This window comes from Tursiops truncatus, chromosome 8, assembly GCF_011762595.2.
Source record: "Tursiops truncatus isolate mTurTru1 chromosome 8, mTurTru1.mat.Y, whole genome shotgun sequence".
Taxonomy (NCBI): Eukaryota; Metazoa; Chordata; class Mammalia; order Artiodactyla; family Delphinidae; genus Tursiops; species Tursiops truncatus.
This window is the reverse complement of record NC_047041.1, coordinates 9,266,870-9,293,379: the sequence shown is the minus strand read 5'-3', so window position 1 is coordinate 9,293,379 and position 26,510 is coordinate 9,266,870. Positions and strand designations below refer to the sequence as shown.

The window sequence follows — 26,510 nt, the reverse complement described above, 5'->3', positions numbered from 1 at the left end:
AAAAATCTTAGAAGAAACATTGGGAAAATCTTCATGTCATTGGACTTGGCAACAATTTCAAGAAGATGATACTAAAAGCATAGACAACAAAAGAAAAAATAGATAAACTGAACTTCATAAAAATTAAAAACTTTTATGTATCAAAGGGCACTCTCAAAAAAGTGAAATGACAAACTAAGAATGAGACAAAATATTTACAGATCGTGTATCTGACAAGTGATTAATACCTAGAAGATACAAATAAGTCCTACAATTTAACAACAAGCAACCCAATTCAAAAATGGGCAAATGGCCTAAGTAAACAATTTTCCAAATAAGATATACAAATGGCCAATAAATACATGAGATAATACTCAACATCACTAGTCATTAGAGAATGCAAATCAAAACCACATTAAGATACCACTGCACACCTACTAGTGTGGCTATAATCAAGAAAACGGAAAGTAAAGTGTTAGAATGCAGTGAAATTAGAACCTTTGTATATTGCTGGTAGGAATGTAAAATGGTACAGCCACTGTGGAAATGGTTTGGTGGTTCCTCAAAAGTTAAATATAGAACTAACCCAGCAATTCCACTCATAGGCATATATCCAAAAGAATTGAAAGCAGGAACTGGAACAGATATCTGTACATCAATGTTCATAGCGGCATTACTCACAATAGCCAAAAGGTGGAAACAACCCAGGTGTTCATCAATAAATGAATGGATAAGCGAAATGTGGCATATACAATGGAATACAATTCAACCATAAAAAGGGATAAAAGCTTGATATCTGCTACATGGATGGACCTTGAAAGCATGATCCTTAGCAAGATAAGTCAGACACAGAAGAACAAGTATTGTATGGTTCCACTTATATGAAGTACCTAGGAGAGGCAAATTCATAGAGAGAAAGCAGAACAGAGGTTACCAGGAGGCAGGAGGAAGGGGAAGGGGGGATTTATTGCTTAATGGGTACAGAGTATACATTGGGGATGATGAAAAAGTTTTGAGGATAGATAGTGGTGATGGGTACACACAGCACTGTGAATATATTTAATGCCACTGAATTGTACACTTACCAAAAACGATACACATTATGTTATATTCATTTAAACCACAGTTTTTTAAAAGCATGTTTTACAAAGTTTCATAAACACCAAGTGATTTGCTCCAAGCCATACAACTAGTAAGAGGCAAAGCCAACATTCACTCTCAATTTTTAAATCTCCATAACAACAAAAGACAGAGTATGTTAGCTGCCCAGCATTCAAACAAAATCTAATTGTTTTGATTCCCTAGGCTCTCTCCAGAAGCTCATCTTCTAAACCAATCAAAAAGAAGAGTAATCTACTTTGCCTTCAATTTGATATGAAATCTCCATTACCATCAGATACTCTCTCGCTTCTGCCTTTAGCCCAGAAAGGTGAGAAAATAGTGCCCCACACACTGACACACTAGCCGTGACTAAGAAAGCAGGCTCTGGGGTCGCATTCATATCCTGGCTCCACAATTACACTCTGACCTTAGGCAGGGAACTTAACCTCAGATGGGCCAGTTTCCTCATCTGTGAGATGGGAATATCATATAAGTACTTATCGCATAAAGTTGTTAATCAAATTAATTAACACATGCAAAGAAGGCACTTAGAACAGATCTTGGCACACAGTAGAAAAAGAAGGCTTCTACCTCCTTCTCCTCCTTGCCCCTTTCCTCTTCCTCCTTTCTCTTCTTGTATCAACATTATTAACACTGAGACTCTGCAAATTACCTGTGAAACAGTCATTTGCATGTTACTTTGCCCACTGCAAAGCCAGACATCTCCAAATAAGACATCGTGAATTCTCAGGGTGAAGTTCTTCCTCCCAAGAGTCTGCTGTGCCATCACTTCATAAGGTCCACCAGGCTTCACAGGATCCAGTACCACCATCCAGCTATTAGAGTGTGCTGAAACAATAACAAGGCTCCAAGAATTAATCAATCAATCAACTAAAGTGAAATTAAAACCCAATCCTATCATGCATCAGATCATTTGTGGCGATTCCCAGCTTCTGTGATGAACTGGATTCAAAGCTATGAAGATTGGCCAAATTTCAGACAGGTCAACAGAAATAACAAAAGCAGCAGCGTAGCTATCTTTAATCTGTACCAATCCCTCCTTACTTTTAATCAAAGCATTTACAAGAAAAATAAATCACCCAGTTATAATCCTAAACGAGGACAGACAAAAATACAGAGATTAAAATTCAAGGGAGTTTAATACAAAAATATAAAATAGAAATTCTTCCTATACCATCCAACTATCAATATTAACCTAATCCTAATCGAACAGATTTACCCAGTGCCCCAAACTAACTTGTAAGTATCCAATCAAATGTGAGCACAGGTTAGAGAAAATCACTTATCATCTGAAACTGACTTGATGGTATCATCCTTGTCATCAACCCCCCAACTCGTCCCCCTGTTGCTCTCAGGGATTAATACCACCAGTGGTTCTGGGCTCTCCTATCAACAGTTAAACAGGTGACACATAAAGAAGTAGTAGGAGGCACATAAATTAATCTCTCTTTGAAGAAGATATTGAGACTTGCCCAATTAATTATTTTCACAGAGTTATCCACCAGACTTAAGGTTTTTGAATGCAGTTTGGGAGATGAAAAGCTATCCAAGACCCTATTTCAGAAATTCATAGCATATTCCTTAGGAACCACCCCCCTACCACCTTCCCACCTCTCACCCACGCACACCACCACCGCTGCCAACATCATACTCGGAAACTTAAGAAAAATATCTTCCAAGTGGCAAAATTATGCCTAGGAGAACCAAACAACAGGAACAAAGTTGAAGAAACGAGAGGGAGAAAATAGACAAAATAGAGAGATGATTGTTTTAAAATAAATATTCTTGGACTTCCCTGGTGGCACAGTGGTTAAGAATCTGCCTGCCAATGCAGGAAACACGGGTTCGAGCCATGGTCTGGGAAGATACCACATGCCACGGAGCAACTAAGCCTGTGCGCCACAACTACTGAGCCTGCGCTCTAGAGCCTGTGAGCCACAACTGCTGAGCCCATGAGCCACAACTACTGAAGCCCACGTGCCTAGAGGCCGTGCTCCACAACAAGAAGCCACCACAATGAGAAGCCCGCACACCACAACGAAGAGTAGCCTCCGCTTGCCACAACTAGAGAAAGCCCATGTGCAGCAACGAAGACCCAACGCAGCCAAAAATAAATAAATAAAATAAATAAATTTTTAAGAAAAGAAATTTATTAAAAAAATAAATATTCTTGGCATAATGCTGAAGAATATGGACTGATTTATAATTTGTGTCCATCGGATCAATGTAAATTCAAAGGGAAAGAATCGCAAGAGCTGGAAACGAGGCATCCTAAGGTTATTACACCAACCAGAAAAAATTAATTATAAAAAAACTAGCCAAGTGCCTACTTGTGCCAGACACTGTGCTAAGTTCCTCTTAATCAGTAAGAGCTAAGAAGAGAAGTCCAGCCTCACGGCAGGAGATTGGTAAAGGCTCAAACCATAAAGGATTGCTCAGAGTCCTGTGGGAAACATCCAAAACCCTCAGGCATCAGTGAAAGGGCACAGGTCGCTCCTCTCAGAAGCACAGCTGACTGAGCCTGCTACTCCCACCCCTGCGAGGTCAATTAAGCCCAGGACTAAATGTTCGCTATTGCTTTTAACACCACCCATAGTCACAGACATCAACATATTAAATGCAGAATTCACCTAAAGCAGAAAAATCACTGTTTTGGAAACAGTGGGCAGCTAGTACAGATTGTGTCGCACAGGTGTGATGTGCTCCGTATGGCTCTCTCGTCTGAGCAGGCAGACTCTCCAATCTGTCCCAACCACAGCCTTGCCAATGTCTTTCCAGACTTCTTGCACTGACGTTGTTTACTGGAGCTCTGTCCTCCTGCCACCAACATTACTCATTTGTGATGATGAGGTCAATCCCTAGAAAACCCAGGACAGGACTATTTTTGAGCCTTCTACTACTGTGCAAGCTATTCCTAGTCACTGCTGTTAATTAGGTATTTACATTTAGTCTCCATCCAGGCAATATGGCTGGTGTGGAAAAGCGCCTTCACCAGAGCTTCCGAAAAGCTTTGCTGCCCAGCAAGAAAAAGACAAAGAAGGAAAGGGGGGGATGTTGGGGCAAAACAGGGCAACACCATCCTACACCCGGAGGATGAGCTCCCTCTAGAGCCTAAAGCGTCTGAAGAGAGCTAGGCATGGAGATCTGAGCCTTGTTCCCCAGGACTGCTCCCCCGCAGGAAACTGCTCCACTTCCACCAAGACTTGCTTCTGTTCTAGTCCTCGAGTTCCTTTAGTTTCTAGCTCTTTTCCTCTCCCACTTCATAAGAGAAAAACTCTGACACGAGAATGAGTGTTAAGTAAAGTTAACTGCCACGCAAGGCAGGGGAAACCAGCTCCACTACAGAGGGGTTATTAATGGTCAAAGTAACTCAGAAATAATTTGTTTAAAACAATGTGGATTTACTGCCATGTAAGTATCAATATATACAAAGGAGAACGGCCCTTGTGAAGACTGTTTCTTAGACTCAGGGCAAGGGTGGGACGTTTCACAAGGAGAATTATTTAGGCCTTGGCCTGTCCGTTAAGGACCGGTTGGTGAAAGTGGAGCTGACCACAGGCCAGTGACGTCCAGTTATAGATTTCAGAAACTGTGTTGACCCACCAAGTCCATTAGGTTGAGTCCAAGCAATAAAATTGAGTGACCGGACTTCCCTGGTGGCACAGTGGTTAAGCATCCGCCTGCCCATGCAGGGGACACGGGTTTGAGCCCTGGTCCAGGAAGATCCCACATGCCGCGGAGCAACTAAGCCCGTGCGCCACAACTTCTGAGCCTGCACTCTAGAGCCCGCGAGCCACAACTACTGAGCCTGCGTGCTACAACTACTGAAGCCCGTGCGCCGACAGCCCATGCCCCCCAACAAGAGAAGCCACCGTAATGAGAAGCCCGTGTACCGCAACAAAGAGTAGCCCCCACTCACCACAACTAGAGAAAGCCTGCGAGCAGCAACAAAGACCCAATGCAGCCAAACATAGATAAATAAATAGATAAATATTTTTTAAAAATTGAGTGACAAACCACAGAGTTAAAGGTCACCATCCAGCTGGCTTCTGCTGAGCTGGATGGGCTTTCTGAGCAACACCTGCTCTGGTTCCTTCCTCTGGGCCCCAATCACTTGCTATCTTGCAACATCTCTTACCGATCCGGGCTCAGGTTTCTGTAAATGCTCATTTTTGTTGCATTCAAACCTCTGCTTCCTCCCGTTCTTTCTTCTTCTATCTAGGAAGATTCATGCCCTTCCTTCATTGTACAGCCACTGAGAGCGTTTACCAGGTGCCGGGCACTCCATCAAGTAAATGGCAGAGAGTAAACCCCAGTCCTCCTGGGTTATACTGACAAGAAAGCCACGCAGACTGACTGGGGCTTTGTGTTTTCCTGCCCAATGGTTAGTGTATCTGGTGGCCTATTTCTCACTGTCCTTCTTCTCTTCCTCTTCCAGCCAAGAGCATAAGTTAAGAACTCTCTCCATGTTCTCTCCATCTCCCTGACCAACCCCACCTCAAAATGGAATAAACAATCAAAGACAAAAAATTAAAAGAATTTGTCTAGAGACATGATTAGTCATGAAGTACATCTTGCTATATTTTCTCTGCTATTCACATCAGATGTTAATTGTTTTTCAGGTTATTGTGCCAAAACTCAGAAACCTAGAAGAGAAAAAGGAAAATTATCCCACAACCTTTCCCTTCCCAAGAGAGAAAACCTAGAGCTGGAAGCGGCCCTGATCACCTCTTCCCCCACAGAAGCCTGGTACTTCACCAGCTGCAAACGGGTCCACTCGTTTGTGGAAGTGACCTGGAGATAAAGAAGGCCTTACTGCCCAAACCGCCCCTGCCTGACCTGTATAAAGTTCATCTCCACCACCACCAAATATCAATGTAAAAAAAAAAAGCTTAACTATTTTTCTATCAATAAAACTGTTGATGCAAGTTACTTAAACTATAGCTTGCTACGGCAGACACACCCTAAGGGGACCCCCAGTGAGTCACACTCTTGTATAGTCCCTCTGCTCAAGTGCAGGCAGAATATATGATTTGCTTCCAATCAACAGAAAATGGCAAACGGGATAAGATGCCATTCTCATGATTAAGTTACATTACATGGAAAAGATGAAGGGGTCTTGCAGATATAATTAAAATCCCTAATCAGTTGACTTTAAATTAATCCAAAGGGAGATTATCCTGGGCGGGCCTGACCTAAATAAGGTGAGCCTTTAAATAGGGTCTAGCGGTCAGAGATTTGAAGAAGCAGAAATGCTGCCATGAATTCTACAGGCACAAGGAAATGAATCTGCCAGCAACCTAAGGGTGCTTGGAAGCGAATCATTCCTTAGTCGAGCCTCTGGATGAGAATGTAGCCCAGCCAACACCTTGATTTCAGCCTTCTGAAACTCTGAGTAGAGAACCCAGATAAATGATGGTCAGGCTTCAGATCTACAGAAATTGTGAGATAGTAAAAGTGTGTTTGTTTTAAGCGCCTATGTTTGTGGTAACTTATTATATGGCGCAGAAAACTAGCACGCACGCTAACACTGCAACCAGGAGATTTTAAATTTTCTAAGAGGTTTAGGCCTTTTGTATTTTCTATTTACCTCAATCATGACAAATTCAGGCAGATACGCCTTCAGTTTATCACCTACATATGCATCCCCATGTGTGTCAAAGTGAGAGGATATAGACTATTTGCCCCAATTTTACTCCTTGTGTCTGAGAGAATCATCATGCATCACTTGACAACCTGGCTTGAACAGGCCCAGAACCTGACCATATTCCAAGTCATCCCTCAGGTTTTAATTTTCCCAATGCTTAAGTGTCAGTCTGCTGGACAAAAACCTTTACGTTGTTAAATTCCACTTTGCTGTGGGCACCTAGGGGATTATAGGTAATAAGTTAAATATTAACAGAGATAGAGAGTCTGGCTGAAAATCCCAGAGTCATCATCAAAATTTAAATAGAAGTCAACCCTTCAATATGCCCTATAGTATCTCCTTTGAGAAACATTTTCTTCACTGCCCTGTGAAATTTCTTACATGTCTATCTCTTTTATTCCAAATAACATTTTATCCATTTTTCTTCATGGGCAAGACAGAGCACGCTGTCCACTGAAGTAGGTTTGTGGATCTGTATAAACCACAGTACCTTTCTTCTCTCCCAAGCCAGTGTGGAGATCTACCCGCCACCCCACCAATAACAATCTCTTTTCCTGTAAAATTACCTCAAGAGTCCACGAATCACTTGGCTCCCTTAAGTTGCTGCTGGATATTTTAACTCCAAATGAAGCATCACTTTGCAGTGAAGCAACTGAAGCATTACTTGAACCTAAATTGCTAAATGTGAAAGGACAGCATGAGACAGTGAGTTCTTGGAGGGTGGGCACATTCTTCTTTGTATTTTCTAGGGTTGCTAGCTCAGTGTTTTATACATAATAAGCCTTCGGTTGATGTTTATAGAATTGAACTCAAAATAAGTGAGCAGGTTCACTATCACCGTAAAGGAGAAGAGGGGCTCATCCCCTAATTATTACCTTTTATTCCTTCTCGTCACCACCTACCCTCTTGTCTCGTCTCTGGACACTCCAAATATTGGCCCTGCGACAGCCATGAAGGGGAAAAAACTAAAAATAATGCATAAGAATATTTTTAAAAACTGAAATGCTATGTATTATGTGTTTTCTCTATTTCTACGACACTGTACAGTCTCTGTCTCCTAAATATTTACTGGTAATGCTATTTTTTAGCACTAAGGAAAAGAAATCCTATTTATTGTTTTTAAACAATTACATCAATTCTTTAGATCTCTAAATCAATGTCTTTTTACTGAGAGCACCACTATCTGTACTCCGTACTGCTCATTTCTGAGAATGACACAACACAAAAAGAAAGCACTGCTAGTCTCCTGAATTCTTCATTTTCGGTGTATCCTACAAGTCACCAATAGCATTTAAATCTAACAGAGAACAACTTCTCAATCAGCTTAAGCTTCCCCTTCAGGTCTCTGAATTTCACCCAATAAGCTTCTTACCTTAAAAAGACTTAAAGCCCAAGAACTAGAAGCACTTACCTTGCATCTATGCCTGGTACTTAGTATTTCTTAATGTTTGCTGAATGGAAATGAATTATTAAAAGTCTGCACCAGCATCTGGATCGCTCTGGATTGGATATCAGTCCCGTATATTGACAAAACGAATCAGGTAATCCTTGTTTTCAGGGGCCAATAAAATTTCCACAAGCTTCGCTGTCACATATATATTCAAGTCCCTATCAAACCACCAGCCTCTACCTTAACTCCACCCCCCCAGAGAAGCCTCCTCACCTGACTCTCACCTCAACATCCCATAGCTCCCTAGTTACCTCTAACTAAGATACAACCAGGTCTCCACTTGACCCAGCCCTGAACACACCTTCCTGCATCCAGTAACTCTGAGCTCCTCCCCACGTTATCTTATACATCTTTCTCTCTCTCTCTCTCTCTCTCTCTTTTTTTTTTTTTTACATCTTTATCTCTTCTAGACACAGACTCCTTTTAGGAAGTCTCTGCTCCTGAAGCCTGCTAACTGCTAATTCTCACCTATTTGAGAATTAGCCACTATTTGGGGTCAAGCCTTCAATGTCTATTGCCTAAATATCATAACAGCCTGCTAACAGGTCCCACCACCTCTAGTCTCATGCATCTCCAGTCCTTCTTCCACAGTGGTGCCAGAGTAATCTTTCTAAAACACAGATTGGACTGTGTTATTTTGCTGCTTAAAATCCATCTATCCAAAGTACGGTGCACGCTCCATAGCAACGACAAACTAGCCTCCCTACATTTCCAACCTTATCTCCTGCCATCCACCACCGGTCACACACCCCAGTGGTCCAGAAAAACCAACCTGCCTGTCATTCCTCCAGTGACCCAGGCTCACTCACGCCTCCATGCCTTTGCCCAGGCTATTCCCTCTACCTGGCTCGCCCTGCTCACCTTTCAAAATAAGCCTTAGGCTAAGTTAATTTTCCCTCTTAAGCACTCCCATAGGACTCTATACTTCCCAATTGTGGCACTTACTACACTTAACTGTAATTGCTTCTTATTTTTCTGTCTCTCCTCAAATCCATAAGCTTCATTAGGGGAGAGACCACATCTGTTTTGCTCATCACTGCATAACCAGTGCCTGGCATGGTATCTGGCACTTAGTAGGCACTCAGTAAATATTTGAGTGACTGACTAAATATAATAATAATAATAGTAACAAAAATAACAACAGCTAACACTTCTTCAGTACTTATTGTGTGCCAGGCACTGTTCTAAGTACGTTAGATATGTTAATTCATTTAACCCTCACAATAATCCTAAATATTATTATTATCACTGCTATACAAATAAAGAAATTATGACACAGAGATGTTAAATTACATGTTCAAGGTTATACAGCCATTAAGCAACAGAGTCAGGGTCTGAATGGGGATGGTGAATTCCAGAGCCTAGGTTCTTAACCCCTCCTCAATACTACCTCTCTTTTATATATGATTCAGTTCAAATGTCACCTTCAGTGGAAACCTTCCCTTACCATCCAATCTGAGTTAGATGTTTCTCTTCTGTATCCCATGATACCCCATATCCACCTCCACCAGAGCACCTATCACACTGCACTACATGGCTTGGTGTCTATTCCCATTATTCCATGAGCTCCTTGAGGACAGGGACTTTGACTTGGTCTTATTTTTCTTTGTATCCTCAGTGCACATGGTAAATACTCAAAGAACTTTTATGGATGGATCGATGGATGGATCGACAGATGGATGGATAACCTGAGCTGGACTATTAGGATTCATTTTCAGATCATCCAGCAGGTGGCAGAAGAAGACAAAAGCTGAGCGGAGGATGGCCTGTCTTACCTTTCACACTGGTCACTTTCTTCATGATGGTTTCCTGATCTTGGCACAGAGTCACTGTCACTGTGGCTCCGGATACTCCATAGCCCCAAATCACTGCCCCTGCAGGCTCCTTCTGCAGCACCATGTGATTATCGATGTAGGAAGCAAAGCGAAAACCAACATCTAAAAAATTTAGCAAACACTTAGGAGAGCATCGTTGGAGAGATTCATCACCAGATTGAATCTGGTGAAATGGCAAGGAACATACAGTCTTAATACATGAGAATTTGAAGATAACCAGTCCTTTTAATTTTCTAAAGTGAGAGCTTAATCCTCCTAATTAGCTAAGCAACATAACAAGAACAGTTTCCAGCGATATGCATCACAGTACAAGATGACCAATAAGGAAAACTCAAAAAGCCTAGGGCAACCCATTTACCACAAGCCTCCTCCCCTTCAAAGCTCTTCATCTTCCTTTGCTCTCAGGCTTGGCCCAAACACTTGACTCTCTCCCCCCATAATCACCAAAATTCTCTTTTTATGTACCTCACAGACGGTATTTATGAGAAAAATAAACCACTTCCTTTCCCTACTTCCCATTACCACTCCCACTCCTCATAGCTGGGAATAAAGAAGGCTGCCTCTCTTCAACACAGCCTTTTCTAAACTTTTCCTCCCTCTTTATCTCCCCCTTTCCATCCTCTCAGTGTCAATTTCCCTCAATAATTCTCCTTATCCTGTTTTTTGACAACCCACTGAAAATTCTAAATAAACATTTATGAATATCTGCAACAAGTCTGCTTCCTTCTAAGGTAAATTCAGATAAATTAAGATGCAAAAAATAAGGTCAGTGAGAGACAGAAGGTCAAAGTGTCTGAACAAAAGGTCTTTTGTTGCAATTCACCCATTTCACAAGCTAAATTATACAAAAAGAGAATGAGCACTTTAAACTGTGGATTCTATTCTAGACAGTCACTAACAAGACTGAATAAGAATTCACTTTAACGATATCATTCCTATTTTTAACATCCAGCCTATATCGAAGTATTTTATTAATAACAAGCATCTATCCAAATTATCTCAGTGGGTTCCTCATCAAAACTTCATAAGGGGGAAAAAAATCTTTTTTAAGTTACATCCCAATTTGTCTGAACAAAACAGACAAAACTCCCTAGAAGAAAATAATTAACAAAATTAAGGTTTTTTTAAAGGGTTTTAAACAAAAATGATTGGCAGGAAAGAGAATCAGAACTAACAAAGTTGACATTTTCCCCCCTGGAAGCTACAATGATGACAGCCCCTCAGGCTATACTTAACAGGGCAGCACAGCTAATGGGGTCTCCTACACAGACTTGGTGGCCTATTTTTCCTGCACTTCGAATAACAACCCAGTCCCTAGACATCCTCAGCTCTCTCTTAGGAGTTTGTTCCATCATAAAACCTACATGACAATCAAAGATCATCCGGAAGACCCACTGGGCTGGAGATGCACAGCTACCAGGAGCAAAACGCTCTAAGAAGAGACTACAACAGCCCAGAATTGCATAAGCACGTTGGAGGGAAGGGAAGAGGCGCATGTGTGGGAAGGCCTTGTCTTGGGTAAGTGTTTTATATGGAACAAAACCTGAAAACCAAAGGCCTAAAAGCTGAGCAGAAAGAGGATGGGGTGGGGAAGGGATTGAAGAAAACTGGCTGCCGCAGGCATGAACCCAGGCGAATAAGGGGCTCTGGAGGTGTGCAGCCACCTTCTCAAATGTTGGGGAAAATACTTTTCCCAGTCAGTCTGTTTTCGACAACACACATTCACCGAACCTCTTTGTGCATGGCTCTATTCTGAGTTAAAGAATTTTAGAGGTGGAAAGCATTTTTTACACCCTGGGGTATAATCACGTTATTTACTGATCAACAGACTGAGACCCAAGTAGATTAGGTAATTTTTTAAAATAGTTTGCGCATTAATTCATTCAACAAACACTTAAAGATGCCTACTGTGTGCCAGGCACGATTTTAAGCATTGAGGATGTAACAGTGAAAGAAAGAAAAAAAAAGCAGGCAAAAATCCTTGCCAGCAGGGAGCTTACATTCTACTGGGAAGAGTAACTGTGTAACAAAGAGTAACTTCTTTGGCCTCAAATCACATAGGTAGTTTAAGACAGGACAAGAAATCAAGCCACCTGATTCCAAAGTCACTGCAATTTCCACTCTGCCACAGTTAGATACTGGTGGTAAATCACAGACAAGTCATATTCCCTGTTCTTATAAAGCTCACATTCCAAGCTGATAAGAATAGACAGTGGAATATTACCAAGGAATTGAGCAATGGACAAAACAGGAGAACAAGAAAGGAGGTGGGACTGGTAATTGTTTTTGTCAAATAAAAGACACAACATTTGATTTTTTTTTTTTAGGTCTTCAATGTTTCCTTTGGGTGTTGGAGTAGAAAAACAGGAATTAGTGTTCTGGGAAGTTAAAAGTAGACTGACAAAATGAGGACAGTGGTTACCTCTGGTGAGGAACTGGTGGATGCACTAGGGAGGAATATCCATGGAGTCTCAATAAAACTGGGAACGTTCTAGTTCTTAAGCTGGGTGAAGCGCCTCGGGGTGTTCATTTTATCATTGCTACATACATGTTTGCACATTTCAACTATTACGTGATAAACATGAGCACAGGGGGAATGATTTGAAGGAAAGAAGTCAGGATATGCAACCAAATAAGGGAAGAAAATTTAGAGCATTAATAAATTAGAAAATAAAGTCATTGTTAATGAAGGTGATGTAACAATATGACCCAAAGGCAAAGGTAAAATAGTGATGTTAAAGTTAACAGCCTTTAACAGAAAAATTAATAGAATAAGGGCCCTATTCTCCTCTTTCCCTTCTCCCCACCTCATATACTGGACTCAAAGGTCACTGAGTGGGGATGAGTCAGGAAATGATATAAACTGCTGCTAGTTTTCACTTTTGTTAAACCCTGAAAAACCACTTAAGGGCTTCGGTTTGTCTGCATCTGGGTACTTTGCAGGTTCTTAGGTAGTGCAGTCATTTTTCTGCACTCTGTTCTCCCACCTCAACTTTCATTTCTTTTCTGTGACCCAGCATCCAGTCTGGGGTATTCAAATGACACGATATGACCTGGACAATGGTCAAAGTGAGTCATCCTCCTCCCCAATGCCATGCATATTATCCCACCAGCAGTGTCTGCGAGCTGCAGCAGGAATCAAAGCTGAGTCTTACATACTCTGAGCTAGTGAGGGGGTTGTATGCCTTAGCCCTAATCACCACTTAAACTAGGAAAATTTAATTCCCCCAAGCAACCCAGCCTGAAGCAAACCCTCCCCAGGGGCACCACTGAGGGGGCTGCACTGAAATGTTTTGGATGACTCAGTCACCAGTTTCCAAATATTACCTAACTAGCTTCGCCCCCTCCCCTTCGAGTTCCCCTGCAATTATTCAGACACTGAGGGCCTCGGTCTGGGCACATTTGGGCCTCCCCTCCTTAGATAACCCAACTCTCCCGCTGCCCCACATGCTGCAACATAGGGGCGGTGGAAGGGAGTGGAGGAAGCGGGCAGGCCGGGGCTCCTGCCCAGCGGACACCCGCAACCGAGGCCCGGGTGGTGGAACCCGGCTCCTACCCGGAGTTCCTTCCCGGAGCTAGAGAGAAGGGCGCGGGGGGCGGTCCTGCGGAGGACGCGGTTATCTCGGAGCCCGCGCAGGCTGACGGACGGGCAGGGGTCGGGCCGAGCCCGGCCGCCTCACCTGCACTTGCGTCGGCCCGCAGGAGTAACGGCAGCACGAGCCCAAACACAAATCCCGGCGCGACCATGTTTGTGAGAAGCCCTCACCACAGCGAAGGTCTCAGGGCGGGGACGCCATCGGGGGCGGGGCCGTGGGGCGGGGCCTGATCAGGGCGGAAAAGGCCTGACTCCGCCCTTCCCAGGCCGTTCAGTCCGCGAAGCTGTCCGCGGCTTCCGGGAGGGCCCGTGCCTCTCCTCGGCCGCCGTAGTTGAATGGAAAAAACAAAACAAAACACGGTTTCCCGGCAACGAGAAAACACAACCTGAACCATCAGCTCCAGCTCTGAGAGACCTGAGAGGTGAGGCGGTTTACCCCGTTTCCTTTCCGAAATCGAGACCTCGCCTTTTCCCTTCGCCTCTCGTATTCTCTCAGGATCCCCGCCGCATTCTGGGAAGCCTAGGGCAGACTGGGAGCCAAGCAGCGAGTCCGAAATCCCAGATCCTCGCCGTGCCGCCCCCGACTAGACCAGTGTTCCCTCTCCGACCGCCCTCCACTCCCCACGTTAGTTCAGAGTCTTTCCTTTTCACAACCCTAGAATGACTCAATGCCTCATTTCCTGTTCCCTCAAAATAAGAAGGAAAAACTCTATAGATTCGGCCTCATTAAACCGACTAGTCCCCCACCTAGACCCCTACCACGGCTTCCGGCCTTATTCGGCATTGATACTCTCACAAACAGGCCAGGTCCCTGAGTGTTGTTTGCAGACTCAGTAGCCCATCCCGCTGCTTAGCAGCTATCCTTATCTGACCCTTGTATTCCAAGACAGGAAGAGAAGACCGGGTCGAGACAAAACCAGAAAATGTAAGCATCCCCAAACTTTGCAGGCTGGAACTGCAAAATCATGACTTTGCCCCCAGCCGCTCTGTCCCCACTGCCCCTTCCAGAGTATATAGATGCGTCAACGAGGCATTGTAGGTCATGCTTCAGAAGTGGAAGCTAAGGGAACGACTAAGTGTGAAACTTAATTCACTCGACAAATTAATTTCTATAACAAGGACTAGGTTTTTTTTCCTCTGTTTTTTTAACTTTAGACCTTAAACAGGGTCTTTTCGGCAATTTAAGATGAATTTTTAACAATCATTCTCTCTAAATTCCTGTGGGATAGGAAAAATTACCATTTTAAAGACAAAGAGGGAGGAAATTATTTTAAAAAAATAATTTCACCTATTAAATATTTTTAATATTCTAATAATGGAAAAATTCAAAACTCTTTGGAAGAAATGGATGGACTTGGGCTGTGTTGGGGAAAAAAAGGACTGAAGTCCAGAAATTTGGAGTCTCAGAAGTAATTTGTTGTCATAGTTGTGATTATATAAGTAAAATCAGACAAATTTAAAGACAGTACTCTTTAATGAATCTCTAGGTACAATAGGCAGTTCCTCCCAAGGAGATGTCGATTCCATTCTCCAACACCCACTACCGAATTCCACAAGGATTTGGGAATCTTCTTGAAGGGCTCACACGCGAGATTCTGAGGGAGCAACCGGACAATATACCAGCTTTTGCAGCAGCATATTTTGAGAATCTTCTAGAGAAAAGAGAGAGTAAGCTTTTTTAAAATCGGCATTTTTTAAAAAATAAGAGACTAAGCATTTGATTATGGTGAGACCTGCTTAAGACCATTCCTATTCCACAGAAAGCCTTTATGGGGCAGGTATCTTCAACTAACAGTTCTTGCTATTTGAAACAGCATGTGCCTTTTTGACAGGCTCTCTTAAATCACATTATTTCACATTATTGAAGATTACTGTTTATCACTCAGACCCTCTTCTTTGTATTTCTCATGGACACGTGGGGTGGAAGAGGAGCTCAGGAGAGCACCCACTCTAGCTGTCTGTTTTCCAACATGCTGTTCCTATGCCTCCCAGGCAGTTGACTGTCTATTCTTCTTGGGAGGAGAGTTTATGGTTTTCTTTACATTTTGACTCTTTTTACTTGAAAGTATTATTAAGTGTTGTAAAAAAAATAATTCTGTACTCCTTAGATTCAATAAGTTGGTATTCACAGGGGTATATGAAACTGTTCCTCAATAAAGGCACAGAGAAAAACTGCTTTGAAAAGTGAACTTCCAGCTTGGGAAGGTAATTTATATTCTTTTTCTATATTTCCAAGGTTCCATCCTGTCCAGAGACTAAGATTCCTGCCAACTGTGACTCTTTGGTTGAGAGCTAAAGCAGAGTTTCTTCACTTCCATAAATAAAATTTCCAAATTCCCAGCTTTGACGGTTCATGACAATCAAGACCTGACCCACTGGTCAAAATGAGAATTATTACAGCTATAAGTTTCTATTAAAAACCCTGACTAGAACAACCATTTTGTTTAAGCTGTCATCATTACTTTTGATTACAGTATTCCAACAGAGTAGTAAAGATGACTAGAAATAGTCACAAGCAAATAAACATTCCATTTTTAATCATTTTACAATTTATTGTTACTTGAGGAAAGAACCCAAATATTCATCATAGAGGATTTTTTGAATAAACTTGAGTACATCTACACTACTGATTAATGTATAGCTGTAAACAAACAAACAAAAATGGAACGAGGAAGAGCTCTATGATGTTATGCAGTGACCCTCAGGATATATTAAGTGATAAAAGTAAGGTGGAAAAAAATGTATTTAGTATGCTACCAATTATCTAACAAAGAGGTGTTGATATGAATACATAACCATTCATTTATATTTTTTAAATGGAAGAATAAATCTTTAAAAAATTAACATTTACCTCTAAAAAAAAAAAAAGCAAAAAAACATTTACCTCTAGCAGGAGAAGGAACAGAGAGCAGAGGGAACAGGACAGAAGCTAGACTTGTCTGAATACATCTTAAATTCAAAATCATATATGTTTCACATAGTTATAAAATAGAATTAAATTTTTTAATTGTTAAGCAATTTCTAAATTTAGAAGCAAAGTGAAACAAATGAACCTAACTAGTATTAAATGGGTAACATAACCACACAAAAAAGAATTATTTCAAGGGACTTTATAACACAGTACTTTGTGCATTCCTGATGGATACAGCCTAAAAATAAAATGAAGTTTTTAAAAAAAATCTTAAATTGTTTTCAGTTATCACTGAAAATAATAATATTTAATAATATTATAGTGCAGTTATTCTGTAATTTTTATATATTGTAGAACATAGCAAATAAGTAACTGTCCTACTGTTATTAGGAATAGGATTTTTAGTGTAAGAAAAATGACATACAAATATAAAAATGAAAGAAGTTGATAAAATCCCATAATTCTAAATTTGAATTGAAAAATATCATCAGACTTCATGATATATTTTCTCTTTGAAAAGTGAAAGTATTATTTTCTAGCTCTCTATATTTTTTAAAGGCCTCAAAACAATGACCAACCCAGTCCCAGTGAGCACCTAGTCCCTAGACTTTGGCCTCCAACTACCATCTTCCAGGAACCAGAGCTTCTTGGAGAACTAACCAATCCCATAAACTGGGCAGGAAATATGCAAGATGAGCCTCAACACCTTGCCATTCCAGAAAATAAGAAAACTATCAAAGATTATGAGTTGTTTCCAAAGGACTCAGGAACATCTGAGCACCTGAATAAGCCCCTACTGGCCAATTTTGGACAATTAGAGCATCAATAAGATTAATAAATGCAGTGGATTGAAATTCGTTCAATTTGTTAAATATTCATTAATTCATAATTATTTACTAAAAAAGAAAATCAAGAAAACTCGTTGAGAGGATCCTAAGGAACCAACTGATTAATCTGAAAACTGGTAAATAAAGGAAAAGAATCAAACCTTTAACCTACCTTTTATGTAAGAACTGTATTTCAGGGTAACCAAACAGGGAAAGTATTTTTTATTGAGTACTCCAGAAATAAAGAAGTAATGATCAAATTAGAATATTGCCATTTTGCAACCCTAAAGAAATGATCTAAGCAGTCATCATCAATGGGCCCATAAAAATTGTATAAAGAGAAACAACCAGATATTATATATCTCCTGGCAGAATTATACCGCGCTACTTATGAAGTATTCTTGAAAAAAAAAACTCAAACCTGAATCAGATAAGACCTATAGATCTAACTAGCAATCTACAGGAAATTCAAAGGCAGAGGAACTTGGTAAAAAATCATAACGGGAATGAAATCAGATATCTAAACTGTGGAAAACTCCAAAGGAAAAATGACTCAATTTCCTCAACAAATAAATTGCAAGGAAAAAAATGTGGGGTGGGAGGTAGGGAGGTTTCAATTATAAGAGATTTAAAAGACATAACAAAAGGCTCTGTGTGCCCATTGTTTGGGTCCTGATTTGAACAAATCAGCAGTAAAAAAATAAATAAACAAAAATATATTAGACAATGGGAGAAATTTGGATAGTTGATGATATTAAGGAATTATTGTTAGTAGTTTTAGGTGTGATAATGGTATTGTGGCTTTACATCTTAGAGATGCATACTGAAGCAAGTATTTGTAGATAAGATAGTAGGATGCCTGGGATTGGCTTGAAAATAATCAGAAGAAAGGGCAGGAAAGTGAGTGAAGTTACAAATAAAATAAGATCAATCATGAGATTATAATTGTTGAATCTGAGTAATGTGCTCATGGAAATTTGTTATTATCCTCTCTACTTTCTAAATCTGAAATTCTTCATAATGAAAAGTTAAAGAAAAATTCTGTTTAAATACTTCTATGTCAACTGACTACATAATATGCCTAATTTTTAAAAAACTTCTCCCATCTTTCACTTTTCCAAACTTCCTTACTATTTAACATTTATTTTTGTTACATTTTCCCCCATGTTTGCTAATACATAATGTTTCCATAATTATATAACGATAAATTTCTATACTTATATTTAAGTATTAGCATTTGTTCTCTGTCTCTCCCATTTTACTGTAAACTCTGAAAGCAGCAATTAGGTTTTTTAACTGCCTTTCTAAATATCCTCAAGCGTTCATCTAATGTTTAATTCATCATCATATATTTAATAATCACTGGTTATATCTACAGCAGTAGGCTGTGTACAGCGTCAATAAAATTTTCAACTGGCAGTAAAGGACCTATAATTTGAAAAAGAAAACATTTTATGTTACTAGTCTACATTTACTTTAATGAACTCAAAGTAAGTCTGAAATTATTATATTTTTGTTATTTAGAAACCAACTTTGATCCAGCAGAATGGGCGACTAAGGTAGATGACCGCTTCTATAACAACCATGCATTCAAGGTATGGTCCCGTGAAGCTATTGGATTTGGTTAATTCTTCTTCCTGTCTCCGATACAGAGATTATTGGGATCTCCCAAAATCATGAATATTGTGAGAGGCATCACAAATATCTTATGAAACCTTTTTGATTGTGCTGTTCTTTCTGGCAAGAAATTCTTTTCTAAGGTTTCTGCATCGTGTACAGTACTTAGGTTAAATTTAAAGATGATCAACAGGAAGCACGTACTTGAAAGTGAAAGAATAATTACTTTCATTTGTTGTTCCAATGTTATTGAGTATCACAGTGCTTATCAATAGCAGATACCCAATAAATATTGGTTGAATTAATGAATGATATTTCATAAAATAAAACGCTGTTTGTCCAATTATTTCATTATCATTGACGTCTTACAAAAGACTGATTAGAATTAAAGATGGTAATGGTATAGAGTCTTCTCTATTAAGCCAATCTGTTCAGAGAGTCTATCTTCTCTTTAGCAGCATTCTCAGAACCAGTCTTTCTCAACCAAGACGCCTCAAAATAATTAAGCCCTAAGCCAAAGGCATCCATTGCACGTAAGGAATCAATGTCTCTTCTTTGTATCTAGAATGATTCTATTTATGTACCATCCTTTGGGAAATTGAGAAAAATAATCACTTCAAGATTCTGTGTTCTATGATCCCAATGAGGAACACCGGTTGAGAAAGGCTCTGTATGATCCAGCGTCATTGCCTCCAACTGGCAACTTGGTGGAAATTCAATCTCTGGCTCTACCCCAGCTAGAGGTTAAATTTTAACAAGATCCACACAGTAACTTGTAGGTACATTAAAATCTGAGAAGCAGTACTCTAGGCAAGTATGATAATAATTAGCCATGAAGCAGCAGCAGATATTAGAATTAAAAGGAGTTAACAAAGGTCAAATGTTGATGGTGTTGCACAGTAGATTTGGGGGATTTCCTGAGGAAATCCCCCTGTCACTTATTCCATGAATTCAAAAGTGAAGTTCCATCCATCTGTGCCTGCCAGATATGAGGGTGTTCTGTTTATTTCCATTTAAGTAGATTCTCTGTGTTCATGTTTTATTGAAATCAAAGGAATAATGTTGAAAAATGTTAAATCTTATTCACATAGCAATTTTAGAGTGGTTTTTCTTCTTTTGAATTCTAAAGGCTTTATTTGATTAGCTTATATGTGCTTAAATTTATGTTTTATGAATTAAAGAAGCTCTTCCCATAAGGTTTTGAATTAACCATGCTTCTATTCTGGAGTAATATTTCAGTAACCATGTCAAAATAAATGGAGCTGGTTTCCATTTTTTTCTATTTAAATCCTTCCCTACAGCAAAACTTACTTCTTTGACTCAGTTTTTAATCTACAAACATCATTAAAAAGTCAACTTGACCTCATACTATGGAATACAATAGCATTTATTTCATTCCTGTTTGAGAAACTATTGGCACCTCTTTTTTATTCCTTGTTCAGGATTCATTACAGCATCATATCAGCTTTTAGTTTAAGACAATGGTTTGTTTTTAATATAAAACAATATTATACACATTCCAAAAACAAAAGATCAAACTTTTTTTAACCAATTCCTTGGTCTTTAATATTTGTTTATGCATATTCCCTTGAGAGTTTTCTTTTATCCCTTTTCCCAACCTACTTTCCTTGTTAAAAAATGTGTGTTTAATTCCCACCACTTATCAATAACTTAAAGTAATATTTAATTACCTTTAAGCAGTTTGATCCAAGACTTTACTGTTTTGGAAATATTGTCTATTTGGCCCTCTCCCCTCTAGGAGCAAGAACCACTGGAGAAATGTGAGCCTGAAAAGGAAAAGTCTCAAACATCTATGGAAGAGGTGACAGCCTTAGTAAGTTATATTTTCCATGTACTATTGGATTCCTACAAAGAATGACATCCCTCAATTTAAAATTATCCTCCAAATATGAATCCAGTCTGTTATCCATATTGCTAAAATCATGATTTTGCTTTTTAGATAACTAGCACCAGTGATATACTAACTGGTGGATCAATTTTAGCCGTGCCTCTTATAAAGGAAAACTCATTGTTCCCCTTAAAAATAAAATCTTATTTTCCAAGATTATGGAAGAAGATTATGGATGGGAAAATCTCCCCAAGGGGAAGAACAGACAAAAATCACAGCCTCAGTCTTTTTTTTTAAATTTTTTATTGAGGCATAGTTGCTTTACAATGTTGTGTTAGTTTCTGCTGTACAGCGAAGTGAATCAGCTATGCGTATACATATATCCCCTCTTTTTTGGATTTCCATCCCATTTAGGTCACCACAGAGCACTGAGTAGAGTTCCCTGTGCTATACAGCAGGTTCTCATTAGTTATCTATTTTATACACAGTGGTATATATATGTCAATCCCAATCTCCGAATTCATCCCACCCCTTCCCCCCACTGGTGTCCATACATTTGTTCTCCACGTCTGTGTCTCTATTTCTGCTTTGCAAATAGGTTCATCTGTACCATTTTTCTTGATTCCACACATATGTGTTAATATACAATATTGGTTTTTCTCTTTCTGTCTTACTTCACTCTGTATGACAGTCTCTAGGTACGTCCACGTCTCTACAAATGACCCAATTTTGTTCCTTTTTATGACTGAGCAATATTCCATTGTATATATGTACCACATCTTCTTTATCCATTCATCTGTTGATGGACATTTAGGTTGCTTCCATGACCTGGCTATTGTAAATAGTGCTGCAGTGAACATTGGGGGTGCATGTGTCTTTTTGAATTATGGTTTTCTCAGGGTATACAGCCTCAGTCTTCATCCTTCAGATTCACCTTCCACTTCAGGAACTTTTCACTAACTTTTCACTAACTAACTTTTCATCACCACACAGTGGTAAAGGTTCAGACATAACAAAAGGAAGCTCATGGGGAATTGCATACAGCCAAATAAAATGGCTTTACACAATGAGTCCTACTCATCTTCCATGCATTTCGCTCTACAAAAATGACTTCCTGCCTGACAGCCTACATTCAAGCAACAATGGGTTAGGCTCGGTCCACTCTCAAAGATGCCTGTATTCAGTGGTGTGCTAAAGCCAGCTCTTAAGAGACAGTCATGCACATATGTACACAACCCCGTGTTCAATAATATCACTTTGATAGCTTGAAATCAGCCACAGTGGGAGTATTAAGATCATGATAAATACTACAAATCAGGACCAATTTTTTTTTCTGGAGGGCTAGTTGTTAAACGTTTACCAGCATGTCACTGCCTATATGCTTCATAGTCCAGATTCAAGAGGACCAAGCCTAGTGAGAAAGAAGAACTCACAGTCTACAGTGTTGAAGGCCAAACTTCTGAGTTTCTTTTCATGTATTAATGTCCCAGTTAGTTACCCAATAATTGACACCCAAAATGGGCAATCCCCCTCCAGGAATACCTTACTTCCTACCCAGTGGGTCATAAGTTTACCTTATAACCTTTGTAAGTCATCTCAGAATTATATCAGTGCAACTCAGTCAGCCTGACATTAGCATAAGATGCAGTGGGAGGTCAGGAAAGAAGGAAGGTAGTGTCATTTCCTTACATCTTTAATAGGTGCCCTTACACAGGTTTTTATGACTTTGAATTGAGAGCCCATTGATTTCCAACTTCAGCATAATTCATTTGCCCACATTAGGGCATCATCTCAGAGGATTTTATACCAATCTGTTTGCATATTAAAGTTTAAGAGCTAGGGGCTTCCCTGGTGGCACAGTGGTTGAGAGTCCGCCTGCTGATGCAGGGGACGCAGGTTCGTGCCCCGGTCCGGGCAGATCCCACATGCCGCGGAGTGGCTGGGCCCGTGAGCCATGGCCGCTGAGCCTGCGCGTCCAGAGCCTATGCTCTGCAACGGGAGAGGCCACAACAGTGAGAGGCCCGCGTACCGCAAAAAATAAATAAAAATAAAGTTTAAGAGATAGATTTGCCTCTTTGCCATGGGGGGAGGGGGTGGTTGAACAACCCAAAGGTCCATTAGTAGGAGAATGAGTAAATAAATCAAAGTATATCAGTACAATGGACTACAATGGTATCATAAAAAAAAAAAAAGGAATGGGCAGAATTATATACTGAATAACATAAAAAAAGGGAAAAAGGGAACCAAGATACATTGTTACATGGGAAAAGTAGCTGCAGAACATTGTGATTAGCATGATCTCATTTTTTAAATAAAAAGGCAAATATATACCCATATGAATACATTTGTATATAGAGAAATTTTAGAAGGATATATATACTCAATCCATGATGATGGGTTACCTTTTAGGTATAGGATTTTGGAAGATGGAGAAAACTTTCACTACCAGTGGTATTTAAGTTTTTAAATGTATGTGTATCACTTTTTTAATTTAAAAAAATATTAAAAGCTATATATCTATTGACCTGTACACTTAAGATCTGTGCATTTCACTCTCTGTAAATTATACCTAAATTTTTTTTAAAAAGGAAGCTGTGTACAAAAATTCAACCAACCATGTTAAAACTGATTTTATTGGACTAAATGGATTCCTCTTTGGCATTTCATTTTAAATGTATGATTTTAATTAGCTAATCATTGAGAAATTAAAAATAATCCATTTTGTGTAATCATGATTATTTTGAAACAGCACATTTACTATTCTTCTTGGCTTTTTTTTTTTTTTTTTTTTTTTTTTTTGGGGTACGCGGGCCTCTCACTGTTGTGGCCTCTCCCGTTGCGGAGCACAGGCTCCGGACGCTCAGGCTCAGCGGCCATGGCTCATGGGCCCAGCCGCTCCGCGGCATGTGGGATCTGCCCGGACCGGGGCACGAATCCGTGTCCCCTGCATCGGCAGGCGGACTCTCAACCACTGCGCCACCAGGGAAGCCCCTTCTTGGCATTTTTACCCTGCTTCAAGGATTCTCACTTATTTTCCCCCAAAAAATGTTGAATAGGAGCTGTTTTGCGGGGAAGAAGTTGGCAATGATCTTTTATTGCAGAGACATATCAAAGAGTGACAAAACAAGATGTCTGATATTTTGGCATCCACCATTTGGTACATATACAACGTGATGATATATAAAATTCCTTCAGGAAGCAACCCATCTCAATTGTTACATCCCTAAGTTGATTAAGTTTATACACTTATTTTTATAGCATCAAAATATGAGATGCTTAAGAAGTCTCTTACTTTTTCTCCTCTCTGAGAATGAATCTTCTGAAAAAGACAAGGACATGGAGGAAAATGCTGCTATCAAAATCCAAGCAGCCTTCCGGGGACACTTAGCCAGAGAGAAGGTAAAGAAAATGAAATCGAGTGATCTTCAAGAAAAAACAGAGGAAAACGAGTGAGGAGGCTGGCTTTACATCCCAGAAAACACGAAAAAATCCAAATCCATCAACCTTGTTGTGACTGTCTTATTTTTCTTAATAAGTGAGATTTGAGGTAGTGAAATAACATTTGTTGCTGTTGTGAAAATCTGTCGCGAGCATGTGTTTAATAAACATGCCATTGAACCCATGCCTCTTGAAGACTTCTCTGAGATCATGAGTCTTATTTATACTTCTCCCAGGTCTATGTCTAGAGACCCTTGGATTTAGAGTTACAAAGCTGGAGTATCTGAGTTTTCAGAGATCTCAGAGGCTGTGTGATTCAACCATTATCTAATGAATAACTCCTCTCTATCACATCCCTGAAAAATAGTCCTTTGGCTCCTCTTTCACTCCCAGTAGTAGAGAATTCCACTGCTTTTCAAAGATAGTCCATTTAATTTTTGAATAACTCAAATTATTAGAAGATAAGTTGAGTCAAAAATCTGTCTCCCTGTAAGTTTCACCCATTGGTTTTCATTTGTCATGTATGCAATCTTTTATTGAAAAAAAATGTATTGCGCACAATTCATGTGCTGGGATTTAGTAGTAAATATCTGCTCTTACACTCATGCAGCTGTTGACAGTTTTCTTTTTTTTTTTTATTGTCTTGCTCTCCAGAACCACACAGAATAAGACTAATGCATAGCATTTGCAAAAAACAAAAGTTATCATAACATCATAAATGCTCTCTTCTTTAGCTAAAACTTCCCAAGTTTCTTTAATGTGTAAATGATAATACCTATTTCACAAACTCAGGAGCCTATGCCTTTTTTTTGTTTTTTTCAATGAACCATTCAAGCTACTGGTGCCTTATTTTTAGAAAGTTCAGTTTTCCCTTTTTGAGGCTTCCCCACCCTAGAATATCCAAGAAACTGCAGGGTTCATGTCTTAGACCAAAAGATGCAGTTCCCTTCCCAAAACAAAATGGAGAGAAAGTGGAGTCTTAACATTTAATTAATGTTGTTGCCGTCTACGAGCAGCAGACTGAGGTAATGTCCTGGCTGGTTAATATTCCTGTCTGCACCACAATGGATGTCCCAGGCTTTGGTTCTAGGATGAGACCTCTCTTAGTTCATAGTCACACAGCCATTATTCCCCAAAGCTCAATAACATGCTTGGGCGGCTCAGACTTGAAGAGCTTCTAAAACCAGCCGTATGTTATGCACATCAACTGCATACACTGAGATCCTTGTCTTAAGCTCAGACATTATCTTTTTGCAAAGCAGAAAGGTACCCCATTTGAGTTACCCGATTGCCCTTTCCTATCAGAGCCTTTATTAGGCTCTACAACAGAAGTTCACCCAAGTGATCTTCTCCACCCAAATACAGACGACTTATGCCAATGATTTCCAGGTTGTGACATTCATCCTCTGATCTCCACTCACCTCCAGGCAGCCATCCCTCTTCCAAGGTCTTACTGCCAGTAGAGAGCTATGTGCTAGCTAAACACAAGTCTCTAATACCCAGTGGACCCCTTCCACCCATCCTTAACCCCCTTCTCCCAGGCTTAGAGAGAAAAAAATTTAACTGTCTTCCAGGATTCCAGCTCTTCATTCCCTCATTCCATTCAAAGCACCTATTCCAATCCAACCACTTTCCACCCCAAACAAATTCATCCTGCCTGGGAGATTATCAAGGGGACTCCAAATTAGGCAAAGACTTGACTTCCCTGTCCCGGAGAGAAGACCAGAAGAGAAAAAGTTTTTTCCCAGTGAATATATAGCGGGGCAAAAAAAGGTACCAGTTAACTTTTTCAATAATTCTAATATACATGTGAAGTGATTAAAACTGTGCCTTCCATATAGTCAGTATACACACACACACACACACACACACACACACACACACACACAAATCTAGGGATGGTGATATTTTTGGTGGAGGAGGAAAAGAAAGAGGAGAAGGAAGAGGAATGGGTGTGGTGTGTTAGGACCATACATATGAATTAATACTTTATTTGCATGTGTCTGATTTTCCTCTTATCTCTCTGGCTGCTTCTTCTCAATCTCCTTTGCTGCTAATCCTTCAACTCCTCAACCACCAAATACTAAAATGCCCCGAGGCTCAGTCCTTGGACCTCTTTTCAAGTGATCATACATACCTGTGAATCTCATCCAGTCTCGGCTTTAAAAGCCACCTGCATACCGATCACTCCCAGATGTGCACCTGCATATATTGGACCTTTCTCCACGCCAGCTCCAAAC

The 26,510-nt window shown here is 40.0% G+C and overlaps 2 protein-coding genes across 5 annotated transcripts in view; one reads left to right on the top strand and one right to left on the bottom strand.

The window, feature by feature from the left end:
- Positions 1-13,865, bottom strand: part of SIAE (sialic acid acetylesterase) — a 36,893-nt gene extending 23,028 nt beyond the window's left edge. The window contains exons 1-3 of one of the 3 annotated variants that reach the window (XM_004321232.4): positions 13,714-13,865; positions 9,974-10,135; positions 1,754-1,929 (exon numbers count right to left, since the gene is read on the bottom strand). In XM_004321232.4, coding sequence (XP_004321280.1) covers positions 1,754-1,929; positions 9,974-10,135; positions 13,714-13,780 — 405 coding nt within the window. In that variant the 5' untranslated portion in view covers positions 13,781-13,865. Of the gene's footprint in view, positions 1-1,753; positions 1,930-7,314; positions 7,427-7,623; positions 7,688-9,973; positions 10,136-13,713 lie in introns of those variants that run through there. The other 2 variants (XM_073808041.1, XM_019941727.3) reach the window with 2 other exon arrangements.
- A 47-nt stretch (positions 13,866-13,912) lies between these two features.
- Positions 13,913-24,454, top strand: SPA17 (sperm autoantigenic protein 17). Of its 2 annotated transcripts, XM_073808042.1 has the most exons (6): positions 14,036-14,050; positions 14,515-14,553; positions 15,116-15,296; positions 18,891-18,961; positions 20,743-20,817; positions 24,142-24,454. In XM_073808042.1, exons 3-6 carry the CDS (start codon positions 15,143-15,145, stop codon positions 24,283-24,285), a joined length of 444 nt encoding a protein of 147 aa, XP_073664143.1. In that variant the 5' UTR covers positions 14,036-14,050; positions 14,515-14,553; positions 15,116-15,142; the 3' UTR covers positions 24,286-24,454. The 2 variants fall into 2 exon arrangements, with proteins under 2 accessions (XP_019797282.1, XP_073664143.1); XM_019941723.3 differs by lacking the exon at positions 14,515-14,553 and having other exon boundaries at positions 13,913-14,050.
- Positions 24,455-26,510: the final 2,056 nt, after the last annotated feature.

Excerpts from the sequence above, each read along its gene's own strand:
- SPA17 (XM_019941723.3), top strand. The coding sequence starts at position 15,143 with ATGTCGATTCCATTCTCCAACACCCACTACCGAATTCCACAAGGATTT. Across the intron at positions 15,297-18,890 it reads TCTTCTAGAGAAAAGAGAGA|AAACCAACTTTGATCCAGCA; the intron begins GTAAGCTTTTTT and ends TTTGTTATTTAG. Across the intron at positions 20,818-24,141 it reads TGGAAGAGGTGACAGCCTTA|AATGAATCTTCTGAAAAAGA; the intron begins GTAAGTTATATT and ends CTCCTCTCTGAG.